The sequence below is a fragment of the Sitophilus oryzae genome, unplaced genomic scaffold (assembly GCF_002938485.1).
Source record: "Sitophilus oryzae breed Bouriz unplaced genomic scaffold, Soryzae_2.0 scaffold_1297_pilon_pilon, whole genome shotgun sequence".
NCBI classification, from domain to species: Eukaryota; Metazoa; Arthropoda; class Insecta; order Coleoptera; family Curculionidae; genus Sitophilus; species Sitophilus oryzae.
The window spans coordinates 13,682,936-13,701,868 of NW_022145945.1; the positions used below are offsets into that span (position 1 = coordinate 13,682,936).

The 18,933-nt window shown below is 33.0% G+C and overlaps 2 protein-coding genes across 3 annotated transcripts in view; one reads left to right on the forward strand and one right to left on the reverse strand.

Annotated features, from left to right (window-relative positions):
- Window positions 1-451: 451 nt before the first annotated feature.
- Window positions 452-1,057, reverse strand: LOC115874496 (piggyBac transposable element-derived protein 3-like). Its single transcript, XM_030889645.1, has one exon. The coding sequence runs from the start codon at window positions 1,055-1,057 to the stop codon at window positions 452-454; it is 606 nt and encodes a 201-aa protein (XP_030745505.1).
- Window positions 1,058-12,376: 11,319 nt separating this feature from the next.
- Window positions 12,377-18,933, forward strand: part of LOC115874830 (proton-coupled amino acid transporter-like protein CG1139) — a 109,088-nt gene continuing 102,531 nt past the window's right edge. The window contains exon 1 of one of the 2 annotated variants that reach the window (XM_030890137.1): window positions 12,377-12,665. In XM_030890137.1, the coding sequence (XP_030745997.1) occupies window positions 12,589-12,665 (77 nt within the window). In that variant the 5' untranslated portion in view covers window positions 12,377-12,588. The remainder of the gene's footprint in view (window positions 12,666-18,933) is intronic. The other variant, XM_030890135.1, reaches the window with a different exon arrangement.

Sequence of the window (18,933 nt, forward strand, 5' to 3'; positions counted from 1 at the left end):
ATCTCGAATGCTGATGTAAATTAGCAGAATTGCGACTAGGGCCTCTTTTCGATGATTTTTTCAAAGTTTCTAAAATAGCGAGAGCAACTGACTGCCTGAAACGTAAATGGTTCTTTTTGCCATTACTTTCTCGATAAAGCTGCCACGCGTTATGTAAAGCCATATCTAGACAGTGGCAAATTAGGGGAAAATACCATTTTTCCCTCTTATTGACGTTCTATATAGACTAATGTTCTGGTCCGCTCTATCAACCTCTCCCATATTCTCGTTATATTTTTTTATAGCATGAGGTTGGGGAATATATACATTTTTCTTCTCTTTCTGAGAAAATCGTTTTACAGGTAAAGTTGGCATAATTTTGGTGGCATTTGAAGCAATCGTGACAATACTATTGTCATGTCATTTGCATAAGATTATTTTGTTATCTGAAGTACAAAATTCAAATAAACCTCTATCTTTTTTTTTTCAAAATGCTAGAATGAGTCAAAATGCACTCTTTGCCTAAACGATTTTCTCTGATAGTTCCAGTTCCCTTCAAACCCATATCTGTCAGTTTTTCCAACAAAGCAAGTGTAGTAAAAAAATTGTCAAAATATAAGTGGAACGGAGTATTGGGAAATCTTTCTTGAAGAACATGAGCAAACTGTAGAATTATACTAGCTCCAAGACCTAATTCTTTATATTCATCCGCAATAATTGTTGTCGAACCCTGGTAGGGCTCAAACCATTCAACATAACCAGTTTTCGTAGTACCGGCCCAAAACTTATAACCCCATCTGATGGACTTTCCTTTGATGAACTGCTTGGTTCCATGGCGTCCAAAATATGGAACCATACTTCCATCTACACTATGATTCTCCTGAAAGGGTGCAAAGTCGATAAATCTTTTATTTAGTGCGTCAATAAGAGGGCGAATCTTAGCAAATTTATCATTAGTATTCAACAAATTATTATTGTCGCAGCAATGTAAATTTTGTATAATATACTTGAACCTATTCCTAGATATGGCTTCACAAACAAGTTGGTTATTTGTATCTTTGGATTTCTTCCAATACATTTCACGCCTAGGATAACCAGAATACCCACTAAGCAAGAGTACCCCTAAAAAACAGCGCATTTCATTGCCAGAAATGTCTCCATTGCGGTTATGAGACGTAGCATATAGATTGCTAGAATGCACCAACATAGCGATGATTTCAGAGTCAAAAAATAAATGAAATGCCTCTAAAGGCATCCTACACGCCTTTTGGCCCATAAATATCATTCCACAAAGAAAAATCTGAATTTATGTCTGTTTGCAACCATTTGTAAGTGCGCTTCTTTTTTTTCGAGCCAGTTTCTTTAGTACGGAAAACGGACAAAGGTAAATCATCTTCACTATCCCAAAGATCGCTCTCTAGTTCCGGAGTTTGAGGTTCCGGAGTTTGAGTACGTTCCTCAAAACTTACTTCTACTTCGGCACGCAGCTGACTTCCAGGTAAGTTGTTCATATTCACGGTCTCTTCATCCCCGGAATCTTCATCTGTGATTTCTTCATTTGCATTCTCAGGAGGCAATATGTAAATATTATTCGGTATTTCTGCATCGAGATTTGCAATTTCCTCCAACAACTCATGGAATTTCAGTGGTCTTTTCCAATACCTAAAAATGTAGTTTTGTTATAGTAGATTTGGCCACTGTCCTTTTAAAAGAACATGCAGATATTTTCAGTTCCAACTGTCGGTACATATTTCACCATAACCAAGCTTTTACATGGGAACATTTTTTAGGTGTTTATTAACAAAAACCAACGTTCTAATTGATTACAAAAATACAGTAACATACATAGGACTTACCTCAAATCATCCATGTCACACACTGAAAAAAGTCGAACTCAATAAAGTGTAATTTTCACACACTAACAAGTGAAAATATAACATGTGGTGGTTAAATTAACGGAATAATATTATCTCTAAACAAATTCATAATGTGCCATCTGCATTCAAGGAGTTAAAGTTGAGTATTACAGAAATCTGTAACTTGGCTTTTAAAAGGACGGTGGCCGTATCTGTTAAATGTCCAGTTTTCGCACGCATAGGTTGCGACTGGTAGTACACATTGGTCGAATGTTTTCTTCTTTAGATAGAGTGGTACTCTATATATTTGAATATGATTGAGTTTCTTCCATAGGTACTCCATGCTAACTTAATTCTTCCGTTGGTTTCTGGTAGTAGAGATCCCGAGCTGTGTATTAGTTGTCCCAAATATATATATTCTTCTACTATTTCCAGTATTGGGTTATTTATTAGAATGTCTTTTCTTTCCACTAGTTCGTTGTACATTACCTACTTTAGTTTTTGCGAAATTCATTTTAAGAGCTACTTTATTGCTGCCTGTATTCAGTTCATTATTATAATTTTTGCTTGTAGTTCTACATGATTAGATATTGGCAGTTAGGACTATGTCATCAGTGAATCTTAAATGGTTAAGATATTCTCCATCTATTTTTAATCCTTTGTTGCTCCAGTCCAGTTGACGGAAGATTTCTTCTAACGTTGCTGTAAACAGCTTTGGGGATATCGCGTCTCCCTGTCGTACTCCTTTGCCAGTTGGGAACTCTGGGGTTGTTTTTTATATTATTACTTTTGCTTTGGCTTCTTTGTATATATTGGCGAGAGTTTCTATATAATACCTGTCAATACCTTGTTTCACTAGGGCGTCTATTATTGCCTTAGGATATATCGAATCAAATTTAGCAGATTGTGACCACTATAATGCAACTGAGTAAGTAGAAATATCAGCAAGCGTTCTTCGCTATGCTGTCAGATACAATAATTCATAAAATTAATAAATTAGCACTTCAAAGAAAGATATTTGAATTAATGTTGAAAGTGGGTAGGGTAGATTTATTTTACATGTGATTCGTGTAAATTTTAATGCTTGTGTAGTATGTAATGATTTTTTTTATATATTTAGGTACTTTATTCGTCAGTTATGATATTTTTGTGCTAAAATATTCTTGATCTTCAAATACAGTGAGTTTATTTTGGCTGTGAATGTTATTAATATATTCTAACCATCTTAGGTTTATTTTATTATTAAAGAATTTAAACAAACGCCTAACACGGCTCGGCATAGTACAGCACAGCACCGGTTAAATTCATAGAATACCCATTATCAAGGTCCGACACGGTTCGGCACTGAAATTACGACAAGAACGTAGGTTTTGGATGTATGATATATTTAAAAAAGGAGTTGATGGTTTTTCCTCCATTTATTAAAAAATGCTGTAATATTTTTTCAAAATTTTCAAATGCCCACTAAAAAAGGCCACCTCCCAGGAATCAGCTGCCGAAGTATGGTCAACTCGCGGGGTGCCTCACTTCGGTAAAAAGTATACAAGTACTGCCAAAATATAATTTTACTACCAAGCGACTGCCAGGACTTCGAAGAAAACTACCTATGACTGCCATGTAATTATTATAGGCGCCGGCCGTAAGACTGCCGATGACTGCCAGCGACGTAAGGAAAATGTACAATGTTCAAATAGTGAGACACCCCTCAACTGTTATATATCTCCCCTATACTGGTATTGTTAGGTTGTGTTAGGTTAGGTTAGGTTTAACATGATCTCCTTCAGTCAAAGATATCTTAGATTTTGTCTCTCAGTGTATATCCTGGCTAGTTAAAGCAATATAACATTAAGATTCTATTAAATGATGAGATTAATGTAAGTTATAATCAAATATTTGTTAAGTACATCATGCATAAAATTAATTAGCAGATAAACTACATTGTAGTAATAATGCATGTATCTCCTGTGAACAAGGATAATTAATTTATAGAAACTATATTAAGTTATCTGCGATAAAAGGTGCTTTTCTATTTTATTTCTTACAAATAGCCGGATTTGTGTCATGTTTTTAATGACTGAAAGTGTCTAAATCCTCCTACACATACCGTTTACCTGTCACTCTGACTTGTTCAGTCATAACGTATCTAGTAAAACCTTGTAGGTATACGAAAAAACGGTTTGTTTTACTTGGATGAAAGACCGTCTGGAGAACCGACGGGGTCATTCATTTTTAAAAAAACTGTCGATTTTCCTACATTGAAAAAAAAATATAATTAAATTTACAAGCAATATGGATATATTCCAATTTCTTTAATAAGTGTTTAATAGAAATCTAATATTTTTGGCCAACTTTACAAAATAAAATATAATGTTACAAAATTGTTTAGAAATATTTCATTTTGAGGATTATTATCAATCGATAAGAATTTCACAATTAGCTTTTTGTGTTTACAAATGCAATTTACTAATTTATTAATACAAAAGTCACTCGTCAGAAAATCAATTAATGGCCAACAGCTAAAATGCGTTGAAACTAAAACAAATTCACACAAACCATGAATTACAACGTACGAGAGAACATCACTCAAACATCTAATGTGTTAACCATAGAAGAACGATGAGACAACATAAAGAATGGCATCACTAATACAGCAACACAAACTCTAATTCATCACAACAAGAGAAAACATCAATGAATGGCGGATGAAATAATTGAGCTAATGAAGAGAAGAAAATTCAAAAACAAAAGTGAAACAGAATATAAAAGGAAACAAATAAAACGAAAAATCAAGGAAGCTAAAGAACTGTGAATGAGCTGCAACAAAAACATGACGAGTTCAACCTACACCGAAATTTGGAAGAAGTCACTGGATTGTACAGGCAAAATAAAATCAGCACTCTTATAAGCAACGAAGGACATATATTTAGTGGAAGAATGGGAGAGGTACATCAAAGACCTATTTATGATAGTAGAGAAGACATGTCAGACTTAAAGACAGAAACAGGTCCATCAATTTTAAAATCTGAAGTGGAAAAAACTATACAATAACATAATCAAGCCAAAAACAATAAAGCAAGTAGATCAGATCAAATATATTGTGAATGGCTAAAATGCTAAAATTGTTAAACAATGAAAACATAAATGAACTTACTGTGTTGTTCAATCAGGTATACGAAACTGATCATATATAGGTTAAGATAGGAAGCAATGCTTCAACTTCGCCTTTTGCAATACTTATGGATTACAATAAAGACTATTTATTATTATTATTATTATATTCGAGCAGACTGGCTAAAATCTGTCTTCATTCCTTTGCCTCAAAAACCAAATACCAAAAAAATGTTCAGACTGTAGACTTACACGTCTAATGAGTCATGTGCACAAGCTACTTCTACCACATTTTCCAAAAAAGAATTAGCAACAAATGCGGGGAAGCTCTGAGTTCAGAGCAATTTGATTTCAGACGATGCATGGGAACCAGGGAAGCACTATTTACGATGGAAACGCTTCTGCAGATGTGTTGGGAAATAACCAGACCTGTATACCTATGCTTTATTGATTTTGAAAAAGCCTTCGATCGTGTCCAGCACAATAAGCTAATATCAAGTCTGCAGAACATCTAGCTAGATGACAAAGATATTAGGCTAATTTCGCATTTGTATTGGAACGAAACAGCTATTACCGTGAATAACAGAGAATCTAGACCTATTAATATTAAACGGGGCGTGAGACAGTGGTGCATACTGTCTCCCACCCTCTTCAACGTTTTTTCATAAAACATATTTAGATAATCCCTAAGTGGCCCAAAAAGGAATTGTAATAGGAGGAGAAATAGTCAATAATATCAGATATGCCGACGATACCGTATATTATTATACGTAATATTATTATTAATATTAATATATAAAAATATTAAATATAATTCCAGCAGACTGGCTAAAATCTGTCTTCATTTCTTTGCATAAAAAACCAAATACCAAAAAAATGTTCAGACTGTAGACTTACCAGTCTAATGAGTCATGTGCACAAGCTACTTCTACCACATTTTCCAAAAAAAGAATTAGCAACAAGTGCGGGGAAGCTCTGAGTTCAGAGCAATTTGATTTCAGACGATGCATGGGAACCAGGGAAGCACTATTTACGATGGAAACGCTTCTGCAGATGTGTTGGGAAGTAACCAGACCTGTATACCTATGCTTTATTGATTTTGAAAAAGCCTTCGATCGTGTCCAGCACAATAAGCTAATATCAAGTCTGCAGAACATCTAGCTAGATGACAAAGATATTAGGCTAATTTCGCATTTGTATTGGAACGAAACAGCTATTACCGTGAATAACAGAGAATCTAGACCTATTAATATTAAACGGGGTGTGAGACAGGGGTGTATACTGTCTCCCACCCTCTTCAACGTTTTTTCATAAAACATATTTAAATAATCCCTAAGTGGCTAAAAAGGAATTGTAATAGGAGGAGAAATAGTCAATAATATCAGATATGCCGACGATACCGTAATTACAGCAAAAAATCTCGAAGATCTATAAGAATTAGTAAATAGAGTCAATAAAGCTTTTAAGAATTGGGGGCTATCTATTAATATAAATAAAACGAAATATATGGTTGTGAGTAAAGTAGATGTCGGCGAGACCTCATTATTGTTGAATGAAGAAACGTTGGAGAGAGTGGCGAAGTTTAAATACCTAGGCTGTTGGATTAATCAACATATCGATCCTTCATGCGAAATCAGATGTATAGAACAAGCAAGAAATGCATTTCAGAAGTTTAAGTCGCTGCTCTCAAATAGTTCACTAAACATCAAAATACGGGAGAAGTTTACAAAGTGTTATGTGTGGTCGATTCTTTTGTATGCATGTGAGACGTGGACACTTAATAAAGAAACGATAAATACAATCGAATCTTTTGAAATGTGGACATACAGAAGAATGCTTAGAATATCTTAGACCACTAGAACCATAAATGAAGAAGTTCTTCGAAGAATGGAGCACGACAACTACTTCTGAATATGATCAAGCGACGAAAACTTGAATACCTTGACCATTTAACCAGGAAACCTCGATATGTAATATAAAATCGAAGGAAAGAAGTGGATTGAGCGCAAGAGGCTTTAGTGGTTGAGGAACTTGCGGCAATGGACAGGCTTGAGCGCGGATGAATTACTCCATATAGCGCCAGAACAAGAGCGATACAGAGATATTGTTAACATGGCAGTCGTCAACGTTCACTAGGAACATGACACTTAAAGAAGAAGAAGAAGAAATACAATTTAAATAATAAATGCTGCAGATAAAACTTCTAGTGTATACGTAAGTTTTTAAACCGTTTTACATGAGGGGTAAAAGATAGATGTGTAACCGGGTATCAGAAGATTGGCGACTGTCTTGAGAACTGCCCGTCAGAGACGGAGCTAAATTTCAAACTCTTATTTTTTGTAAAAAATGTCACATTAAGTCATTAAAACAATAAATTCTCAGCCACAAAAGAGATCTGGAATAGAGCGAATATCCAAATATAATAGTAGAAGAAATGAAAAGAAAGAGTCAGAAGTTTATACCTGTATTTCACATATGAAACGATTCAGTGAATAAAATGAATGTTAGTCAACAATTAACATCTCAAAATTTTAGTACTTCAAATACAATTAATCAAAGTAGTAATGCGATTTTTAGTACACCATTATCACTTTTTCGTAAATAAAAACACCAATAAAGGTCTAATTACTGACGTAAACAAATAGCTAGAATCCCACGGATTAATATAATTATAACACACTTAATAGTATAATTGTTTCTTAGAATTTTTTTCTTAAAATCTTATCTCTAAATTGTATCAGAGATATTTCAGATAACATGATTCAAAGTAAAACCACAGGTAAAACTGTTATCTTGATTGATATATGGCATTTAATATTAGAATATTTGGAATATTTATAACGTATTGTTTATACTATTATATCATACACATTCTTGATAATATATGAATACCATAGTAGACAAAAGTAGTGGATATCTTGGAAAATTCGTGATACATATGCATCACGAATCTGATTTAATAATAATATAAAAATTTCTTTACAATTGCTAATTATTTACACTTCACTGTTTGTTTCTAAGTATTCACTGATTGATTAATTATACAGAATACGGAATTTTTAGATTATGCATACATTTAAATCGAGATGTTTTTTATTAAGTTATACTTATATATTAGGATATTGTTACGGATTCCCTAGGTGCCTAACTTAAAACACACGATAAAACACTTAAACTTTATTTTTTTATATTTATTCTAGAACTATAAACACAATAACTAATTAAAAACCACACCCTAATAACTAAAATAACCCCTTTTTACAATTTTCTAGTTCCTTCTCCAATTAGTCGACAATTCACTTATTTCATATCAAAACCTGTCCCTTTTTTAATTTTCTTCTTTGGTACCAGTAACTTACCTTCTTACAGTACCTTATTACTGTCCTGCCATCCATCTGTGTACCTTGTTACTTTGAATCTGCACATTCGAATTCCATTGAGCCCAGAGAACTTTGAAAATCAGCCCTTTGTCCGCCTGATCCTGCCTCTCACTGCTACTTTCCTTGAGCCTCCACTTGTCATATCCACTATATTTTTTACCGTCTCTCTTGGTTTGGTAATAGATGTCATCCACAGAGTCAAATCCCTCTAATGTCAATGGGCTGGACATCTGGCAAGAAGAATGGACAACAGATGGACCATAAAAATTACAGCATGGTATCCACGAGGAATTAAGAGACCTAGAAGAAGACCGAACCTGAGATGGGACCAATGTATTAGGAAATTAGCAGGGATAACTTGGGTCCGCATCGCCAATAATAGACCACCATATGGGCCCAACTACAAAGGGAGTATTTAAATATGTGAGGAAGGCTTCATCATAAATTGGAAATATGGCCGAATAAGCTGAAAATGATGATGATGATAATCACACTTTATCTTATAAATTACTTCCTGAGAGGGGTAATTGCCGCCATTATTTCTCCCATATATGCACCCCTGGCAAAATATCCAGATTTTTTTTAAGGAAATGAACCCTGCCACATAGTAATTAAAAAGTAGCACATTATCTTTAGTTAACAATCCAAAAACGGATAAATCTACCGTTTTAGTTTAACATAAAATTCGATCTATAATATTTTACCTTCCTGATTTTATTTGGACCAAAAACTGAATACTCAAAACTAATGGGTACCCTACCCCAGCATCCTTCAGGCAGAAATCTACGCTATCGAAAGATGCGTACAATTTATCTAAGATAGGAACTATCGGAAACAAGAAATACTTACCTTATCTATATTGAAGCAGTTTTAAAAGCGATCGACGCAGTATCCATCAATTCGAAGTTGGTCAAGGAATGCCTAGGAAAGCTGAACAAATTAGGCAAATATAATAAAGTACTCCTACTCTAGGTACCAGCCCACCAAGAGGTATAGAAAACAATGAAAAAGGAAACGATCTAGCTAGAAAAAGAGCAAACACTCCACTAACTGGACCAGAACCGTTGTGCTTCCCAAAGTGGAAACTAACTTAAAGCGGAACTCAAAACCCTGGAAGACTCCATCAGACTCCATCAGTAACCTGGAATGGGAATCCTCCAATGGTCTAAGTAAGATTTAAGTAAGATCAATCTTCGGATTGTGATTGTTATGGGGTTTTTAAGAGGACACTGTTTCTAGTAGATAAAATGAATCTTTCTCTAAATTTTATATTAAATATAGCAAATTTTTTGTTTCCAAAACATAGACCTGTGATATTTAACTGTGATAAAAACTCAAACTTTGTTGATTTTAGTCTAGAAGAATTAAAAATAGCGAGTAATGAATTAAAAAATAAAAAGGCCCCAAGACAAATACCGCCTGAAATAATAAAGGCGCTAGTCGAAAAAAAGTCCGCTTACGTACTGTGAATTTCTTCAAGCATATCAAAACGTTTAATAAGTTCATAGTCACTAGGTTCCTCAATATGTTTTTCTCTTGCATGCTTAACTTTTGCTATGACTTCATTATATTGCAAAAATGAAAAACAAGCACTATTACATTCTTGCAAGTGCCTAGTTTACCTTAATTTTTCACAGAAAATTTCTTCCAATAGGGAATATAGTTTTTACAACGATAACAAAACAATTATACATAACTACAAACAAAGCGAATTTACGCCAGATTTTACTATTTAATGTTATCCTTATATTGCCTATAATTGAGTCGCCTAGTTTCAAAACCCGACAAATCCATTTTTCGAGAAAAATGAGTTATATATGTTAATGGATTCGTCTTCTAGTTCTTTACAACCTAACATCATATATACTTTGCAAACTGCGACAAATCTTATCATTTCCTAGCAATAAAATATTGACTTTATATTTACTTTTTAACAACTCTAAAACAGTTTTTTCCAATTTCTCAACATTTGACTTTTGTGGATTTGTCGTGTTTTGAAACTAGGCGACTCAATTCAACTTATCTTTATTTATCCTTATATTTTAGTACATGGGGTAATCGCACGAACTGAATCTTTCAAACTCACTGCTATCGTCCAGGGAATGCTAGCATTCACTAGTAAAAGTTGGTCAAAAATAGCTGTTGAACTTTTACTGGCGTAGCCTTAGCAAATCAGTGAATGTGAGCTTTTACTAGTAATTGTCAACAATCACTGATTTCCAACTTTTACTGTAACATATTCAATTCAATTCAATTCAAAATGTCTTTATTAAGTATATAACCAATTGTATACAGATTAAAATAATAACGATGGCGACGTTCACATTTGTGCTCTTCCACGCAACCATCCAAAAAAAAGTAATAAGAAGGGGTAGTAAAATGAATAATCAACTTATTACAGAGATATGATTATAGACCTACATTATTCAATAATTAATTACAAAATATATATAAAAAAATAAGGTAATATGAAAGAAGTGAGAAAAAAATTGAACATAAGTTTAAATATTAGTCATTCAACATACGCTCTCTCAACACATAGCCCTTCACTATCTTTTTAAAAGACTGAATGCCAGAAGGGTGTCCGATATCGTTGGAAATATCATTGTAAACTCGGACCGCATCAGGGCTCAGTCACTCTTAAGGATATGGACTTAAGGAGCATTAAATTACAAATTGACGATTCGGCCCACTATAGATGGTGCTAATTTACGTCGTGTATATATGGTTGCAGAACAGTTCTTCGTGTATGTATGGTTGCTTCAAACGTTACGATTGGTTCGGTCTTTAAATTCATTTTATGAATTTTGCGATTGATTTCCCTTTTCCGTCCACACAGTACTTCAAATACTCCTTTATTTATGCTTCAAACTATATTTAAGCTGCCTTTATTTTGTTTTTAATACAAAATGTATTTCTCGTGCTTTTTATTGTATTCCGACTCCAACTTTTTCATATTATATTATTCAAAGGTAGTCATATTTCTTAGTGCTTCTTGAATTATACAACTGTGATGAACTGCAACGAGATGAATTTTCAAAGTATAAGCAGCCTCTAGGATAAATTTTACATATCCGTTGTAGCAGGCTGAATTCATAATTTATTACCATAAAGATATAATTCTCGTCAAGATATCTGGTGGTGTAGGGGATAAGGCTCTCGTCTAGCAACACGAAGGTAGCCGGTTCGAATCGTGCCGCCGACACGACTTTTTTATTTAATAAATAATTATTTTGACCTTGAAGCCCTGAGCCGCACTCGGCCCACTATAGATGGCAGCAAAAATTTTGTTCGCTTTTTTATTACATTGACTGATCGTTCTGTAGTTATTCTGTGGACCGCATTATAGGAAAATGAACGCTGGAACAAAGCTGAGACATGCCTTGGAACACTGTACAGCGCGCCTGATCTAGTAGGATAGTTATGCGTTTCGTTTCGCTTAGATAATTTCTCAAATAGATAAATTGGTGTTTAGGATTCATCAATTCTAAAAACCATACAGGCCATATGCACAATAAATATCTCGTCCAAATTAAGCCAGTGAGACTCCCTAAAGCAATTCGATATGTGATCAAATTTAAGTAAGGTATAAGAGTATCTTACACAAGCGTTCTGTAATTTTTGTAATGAATGTCAATCAACTAGACGCAGAGCATATACACCATAGTCGACAAAAAGTCGTGTAAATCTTGGAAAATACATGAAGGGAGTTCTTGTTAACACTTCATTATTCCCCCTATTTACTTTAGAATACATCTTGGGTTGCAGTTGCGAAATATTCTAAATTCGCGTAGGTCGAAGGATTTACACAGATTATAACAAAACCAATCGGAGGTACAAGATACAATTATAGATAATTTAATTTGGTTGATTAGCATCGATCAGCGGAATCGTTCTGTGGGCGCCGGCCAACCAAAGAACAGCAAAAAAAGTTCGTACTGGCAAAAGAGGCGAATTGGAGAGCGATTAGCTAGCAGATTGTAAATTTCCTCGCGGAAAAATACAAAACCATATAATAAAAACGTTATTGTTTATACTGTGTCAAAATAAATCATTCGCTCGTTTGGATTCGTCCAAGTACTGATGGTGGTAGAGTCAGGATAAGGTTTCGCAACGGTAACCGATTTGACTCATGATTTATGGCAGCACATTTAAAAAAGATTAGCATTCTTCTAAAAGTTTTAGTCAGATTAAAGCTTTCGGGTCGATAAGATTGAATTGTATACCGGGCGCGAGTGAAATTATTTCGTGAAACAGGAAACAATATGAAGTCGAAAACGAACAAATCTGGTGATTACGATTCGCTGCCGACATCCGAATCTCAGACGCAGATTGGAAAAAAGTAAGTTTGAAGTATTTTATACGTAATTAAATACTTTTTAAATTTTATAAGATAATCCAGTGTAATTACTTTTAACTATACCCCTATTTGTAGTGTATTATTGTTTTGTTGAATATGAACAAGAAATATCGGTAATCTAATCTACTTTAAATAAAATACCATTCTCATAATTTATTAATCATATAGTGTTCTGCAAAGAAGCTATGATTAATTATACAGGGTGAAATACTTAGAAATAATTGCCGTTTTTCAGTTGGATAAGACCAGATAAGTCCAATATATCCGAGTTATTTGAAAATTGAGAAAAAATTAAAAAAAAGTTTTCTTCAATTTTGAAAACCACTGAATTTTTTTCGTGTTTTTGTTTGGCTGAATTTAATCTACTACCTATGTTGTCAAAATACAATGTGCCATAAATAGAAATTAAAAAAAACTCAAAATAAAAATGAAAAATACCAAATTTACAATTATTTTTTCTCGACAAAAATTCAGAGATGTGTTGTGCAACTGAAATATACCCCTAATAATACATGCACTTACTTAGGACTCATCCTCAATACATTTGTATACTTACTTACTGTATACTAGCATTTTACTCTACTGTTACTCTTTATTATTAGACTACTACCCATTATTACTGTATTATATCGGGTGCGTTTCAAAAATGGCTCACCCCCTATAACTTTTTTATCTTTTCAGATAAAAAAAACGAGATTTGGTATGTTAGTATATGACATAAATTAGGATTGATTGACGTATTTAATTATTGATTTTGGTCACTTCCTATTTCACCGAAAACTTTTGATTTTTAAATGGCACTCTCGGTATTTTTTTTTACTTTATTCGATAGAAAATGTCACTCTGAATACAATGACATATCACATGTCAACTTTTGACATTTTTGCTTTAAAAAAAATCGTATTTTAAATTTCAATCCAGAGTGCCATGCCTGGTGCCATGGCTGTGTTAGAAACACAAATTTTTAATCAAGTAGCCTTGGAAAAATGGATTTGATCGTTTACTGTTTTTGGTGTCTGGTCCTGGCCGGTTAAAAGATGCCCAAATCGTATTTTTAATCATATCTCAATTTTTTCAAATAGAAAGACGGTGGCTTATTAGCATGTTTGGAAAAAGCATTTTTTATGAATAACTTGATACCACACACTTGGTATTTCGAGATGATCCGCATGTTACAAATTCAAATAAACCATATGAGAAGTTGTCAAAAGTTGACATATGATATGTCATTCTACCCAAAGTGTCATTTTTTGTTGAATTAAGTAAAAAAATACCCAAGGTGCGATTTAAAAATCAAAAGTTGTTGTCATTTCCGGTGAAACAGGAAGTAACCAAAAACAATTGAATACGTCAATCCTAATTTATGTTATATATCTACTAAACATATCAAATCTCGTTTTTTTTATCTGAAAAAATAAAAAAATTATAAGGGTGAGCCACTTTTGAGACGGACCCGGTATATTAGCATTTTGACAACCACTGGATTTTTTTGGTTTGTTCATACTATCTACGATGCCATATTATCAAGGTATTATGTTTTTTAACTGAAAATATAAAAACGAAATAAGTACATATAAAAAAATATTTTTTTTGCTAAACATAATCATAGAATCTGTGTTCTTGAAATCGAAAAATACCACCCCTTAAAAATTTGCGCTTATTTAAGATTCACCCTGTATAGCTCTTTTTTAAGCAAACATATTTTTTTAATTATTGTACTTTATTACAACATAAAAAAGAAATATATTTATAATACAAAAATATAGTTCTTGGTGCACAATTTTGACATTTTTAAACTACTTTGAAAAAAAAATTGCTATTAAAATAATTTATAAATTCATCTAGAGCTACTATGCTGGATTTTTAGTAATATTTTAGTAAGAAATAACGATAGTACAGCCATTTTATACATTTTTTCATACAGCCATTTGGATAGTACAAAGATTTTTAAGTTGTTGTATTTAATTTAGTTAAATTATTATTTTGGCACAATGCATTACAATTTGTAGAATGTTTTTTCAAAATTAAATTTTTACTACAATAAAAGAATGACAGATTTGGGGTTGGAATCGAGATTGGAACCTTTCATGTTACAACAGAAAATTATAACAGTAGCTCATCACACCAAAATGCAAACATTTATCATCTGCTGATAATGATAGTGAATCGCGTGTAGTGTGCAGTGTTAAAAATAAAGTGTTTTGTGTGCGTATTGTGGAGAGTTCTTGTTACTTATTTTGAAAAAAAAAACATCAGATATGTTTCTCTGTATGGGAACTATTGTGAATATCACCACTGTTATAAAACACTCAAAAAATATTTGTTTTATTAAACTTGGTTCAGAATTAAGAAGACACATTTGCTTCATGGTCATTTACCTAAACAAAAATGTGCCAAAACACCAAAAAGACCCTTATTGTTTGTTTTAATGGTTTAATTAAAAAAATGGCACAAATAAAATGTAATATCCATGTTATTTTAATTAACCAATAATGGTTTTACATTAAATTTAGGTCGAATGAGAATCAGTTGAAGGAAACTTACTTTATTTAAAGAAACATAGAATGTAGAATGAGTAAGAGGGGGGTTAATCACTACGACCTTAAAGATCTAGTGTGCCCCTCTTCCTTGAGTTATCACACAGTCATACCCCTGTTGTAGAGGGGACAGGGTATTTCCCATCCTGACAACAGTTCTTCCTCCGAGGGTACACACCCTTCCATGCATAGATTTAGGAAGAACAGATATCACATTGTGCATTTTAACCCGATCAAACAATTGGAGGTTGACTACGTACTGTAAAAACCAACTGAGATAGAGAAGGCGACATTGCCACATCTCAAATTTGCGCCTATCTACTTAGTTTGATTTGCAGAAAAGGTGACTTTAAAACCTTCACCGGATATCAATAAATCTCAATTTCTTAATTAAATTAATAGTTTATTTTTAAAGAAGCATGCGTAATAATATGTTATTAACCAGAAGATATATACATTACTATTAAAGGACATGTTTACTGTTTAACGTGCTGAAACATCTAGAACTATTGGCAACGTCGCTGCTAGTCTTCCAGAATGAAAGTGAGCCGTCCGTCCCACCACCCCTCGCGACGGCCCTTGGTCCGTTATAGCGTACTACGTTTAGCTTACGGTGTGTTTGAAGTCGGAATCAAGTCCGAAGTGAACTTTTCAGTGTTTTCAGTAGTTTTTGTTTTTGTTTTTGTTTAACGTACTTTTGAATCTGCGAATTTTCAATATGGTACGACAGTGTCAAGTGTGTGGAAAAATAAGCTCAAATTACCCGAATTTGTCTTTTCACAGGTAGGTACAAATTTCCGTCGTAATTGTACATAGGCGTCCCACAAGGGATATCCTTACAATTAAAATAATTTCTAATTATATTTGTTGAATTTTGATTTACTAAAACAAGAACGTAGTAGCCGGTAATTGAATTATAATTCGTCTCAATTACTACCTAACTGTTGTAGATCATAACAAATTTGAATATAAACGTTGCATTTAAAACTTTATTATAAGCCAGAAAGTGACATTTTTTTTTAAAATTGCGTCATATTTTGGTCATTATATACGATATTCTAAATATCGTAAATAAAGGAATTTTGCTCAACAAATAAACAAAGGTGTTTACCCGACCTTTTTACATTTTACTGCTTTATTATATCTGCCCCTTCGGCCTTGTTTAGACAATTTTACCACCGTACAAATACCTCTTCCTAGAGTTATTTGTACGGTGTGTTTACCTTTTTTTAGAATGGGACGAACTGTAAATAATTTTTTAGGCTACTAGTTTTATACATACCTATGTACAGAGTGACCCAGGCCTCCAAAAAAAAAGCTTTTACCTATGACGTTTTTGGTTTGTGATTTTATTTCAATTTTTTACATAAGATGGGGGCCATTGTAACGCACATTTTCAAAATATTTTTGTCAACATACAGGGTGATTCAAACCGCAAAACATATGCTTAATACAGTTCATAAAGATTGAGACATTTAACTAAAATTTGATTGTCTGATGAAGCTACCTTTAAAAGTAATGGGTTTGTAAATAAACGTAATATTCATTATTATGCGACAGAAATCCCATACTGTAGCACACAGATTTGATACTTTTAATGATAAATGCCTTCTATTGAGAGACTAAAAGGTAATTGCCTCGTATCAGAGCCATCATAATACAAGAAGAAGACCGAAAGTCAAATCAGTTATTAATAATACAAGATTAAATAACTGTTACATTTTACAAGATTTCTGTTATTACAAGTTCATCTTTTAAGTCAAAAAAGTCAAAAGGACAAGTTATTCCAAAAGGACTGTCCTTTTCAAAAAGGACAGGTGCCAACCCTAGGTATTTCTGGAATGGAAATTTAACGGCAAATCTACAACTTTAGTTTGAAAATATGTTCCGGCCACCTATGTTTACAAAAATGTCTAAAATGTGCTTTACCATTGCCTCCATATTCTGAAAAAAAATTGAAAGAAAAGTCACCAACCACAAACCTAATATAGAACTGTTTCGGAAGCCTGAGTCACCCTGTAAGTATTCAAAAGTAACTGAGTGTTTATATAGAAGTAACTGAAAGTTTAAATTGAAAATCGACGTTGGAGCGATTTTCGAAAACTACCTACTAACGTTTCAACATAAGTATATATGGGATATTAATTATATTATTATATTAGACCTTATAGCAAAACTCATCTGACGAAAAAGTGTTAACGTAGTATATTAATATGGAGTAAAAATTTTACTAATTACTTTACATTTACTTTACTAATTAAATTCCTTCCAAAAAACGATACGCCACTGGCCATTAGAACAATCCAAATGCGCCTAGTTGCCGGGGTCGGAAATTTTAGACTTCTCTGTCTCTTCCGTCCTTGTTTGACACATTGGAATGTTTGATACACTTCCAACGAGTATTTATGAATGACATGTTCGGTCTATCTTTATAATGTCTTTGCTTCCATGATTGGTGTTTGGCCCTCCGTGCCGCCTTTCACAGTCGAGGAACTTGCCGCCGGCTGAGGAACGCGTGAGGTGGAGGCTGGAGGATCTGTCTCCATTTTCTCCACCTCTTTAACTTGGTCTCTCCTTAGACCTGATACCGGTGTTGTCCCGTATCTATAATAGAGGATATGTCCCTCTTTCTCTATTGCCTCCTTGGATTTGAGATCAATTTCTATTGTGAGGACCTGACCATGACCCTACTCCCTCGAGTTAATTACTCAACATAACAATCGTTATCAAAATTTTCGTGTGTCTTATATATTATTTTCTACATAATCATGTTTCCGCCCAATAAATCATCAAAATTCATCACAAGTTCATTAAGATTTGGAAAATTAGGATAAAGTTTTGCAACGATATATGATTTACCTGACTTACAATTTATGGCTATGCATATGTTTAAAAGTGATAAGCATTTTCAAAATTTTTTAGTGAAATTACGGCTTTCGAGGGAATAAGATTGATTTTTTCGGGCGCGAGTGAAACAATTTCACGACAAAAGAATGGATCCGAAATCCAATAAAACTTGTGATTACAACTCTTGTGATTCGGATATTGGCAAATGCAAATTTCACACAGAAAAAAAGTAAGTCTCAAATATTTGATCAAGGAATTTTATTAATAAATTGGATTATTTAATTTTATTATTGATATTTGAGAAAAATTCTTCATAAAAATTTTTGCTTTTTTTTTCAAAAAATTAACAAAAGCATGAAAATATGGTTGATTTTTTCAAGTTCTAAAAATTAAAACGCGTTTCTGTGGTAATATAATTTTGAATTTATTCTTTGATAGATGATGGTTATTGTTAATTTTAATTAACGTCATATATTTTTGCTTTGTTAAGTATTTGTTAATGAACTATTTCTTAGTATTACATTTTCTAATAACTATTATCATCACACTTCTCACAACATTTAACTGAAAAAGTTTTGTGTTTCTTTAACATTTTAAAACAACAAAAAATATGACGTTAATTAAAATTCGATAATATCTATCAAAGAATGAAATCGAAACTATATTATCATAGAAACACGTTTTGATTTTTAGGACTTTTTTTAGGTTTTTTCAATTTTCTCCAAAATGGTATATTAATTTTGAAAAGTATAAACGGGATTAAAATTTTTTATAAAAAATGATTTTTTCCCAAAATATTAATAATAAGAAAGTAATAATCCGGGCACTAATATTAGCACTGAATCAAAAAAATATATTAAAACATC

Excerpts from the sequence above, each read along its gene's own strand:
- LOC115874496 (XM_030889645.1), bottom strand. The coding sequence starts at position 1,057 with ATGTATTGGAAGAAATCCAAAGATACAAATAACCAACTTGTTTGTGAA.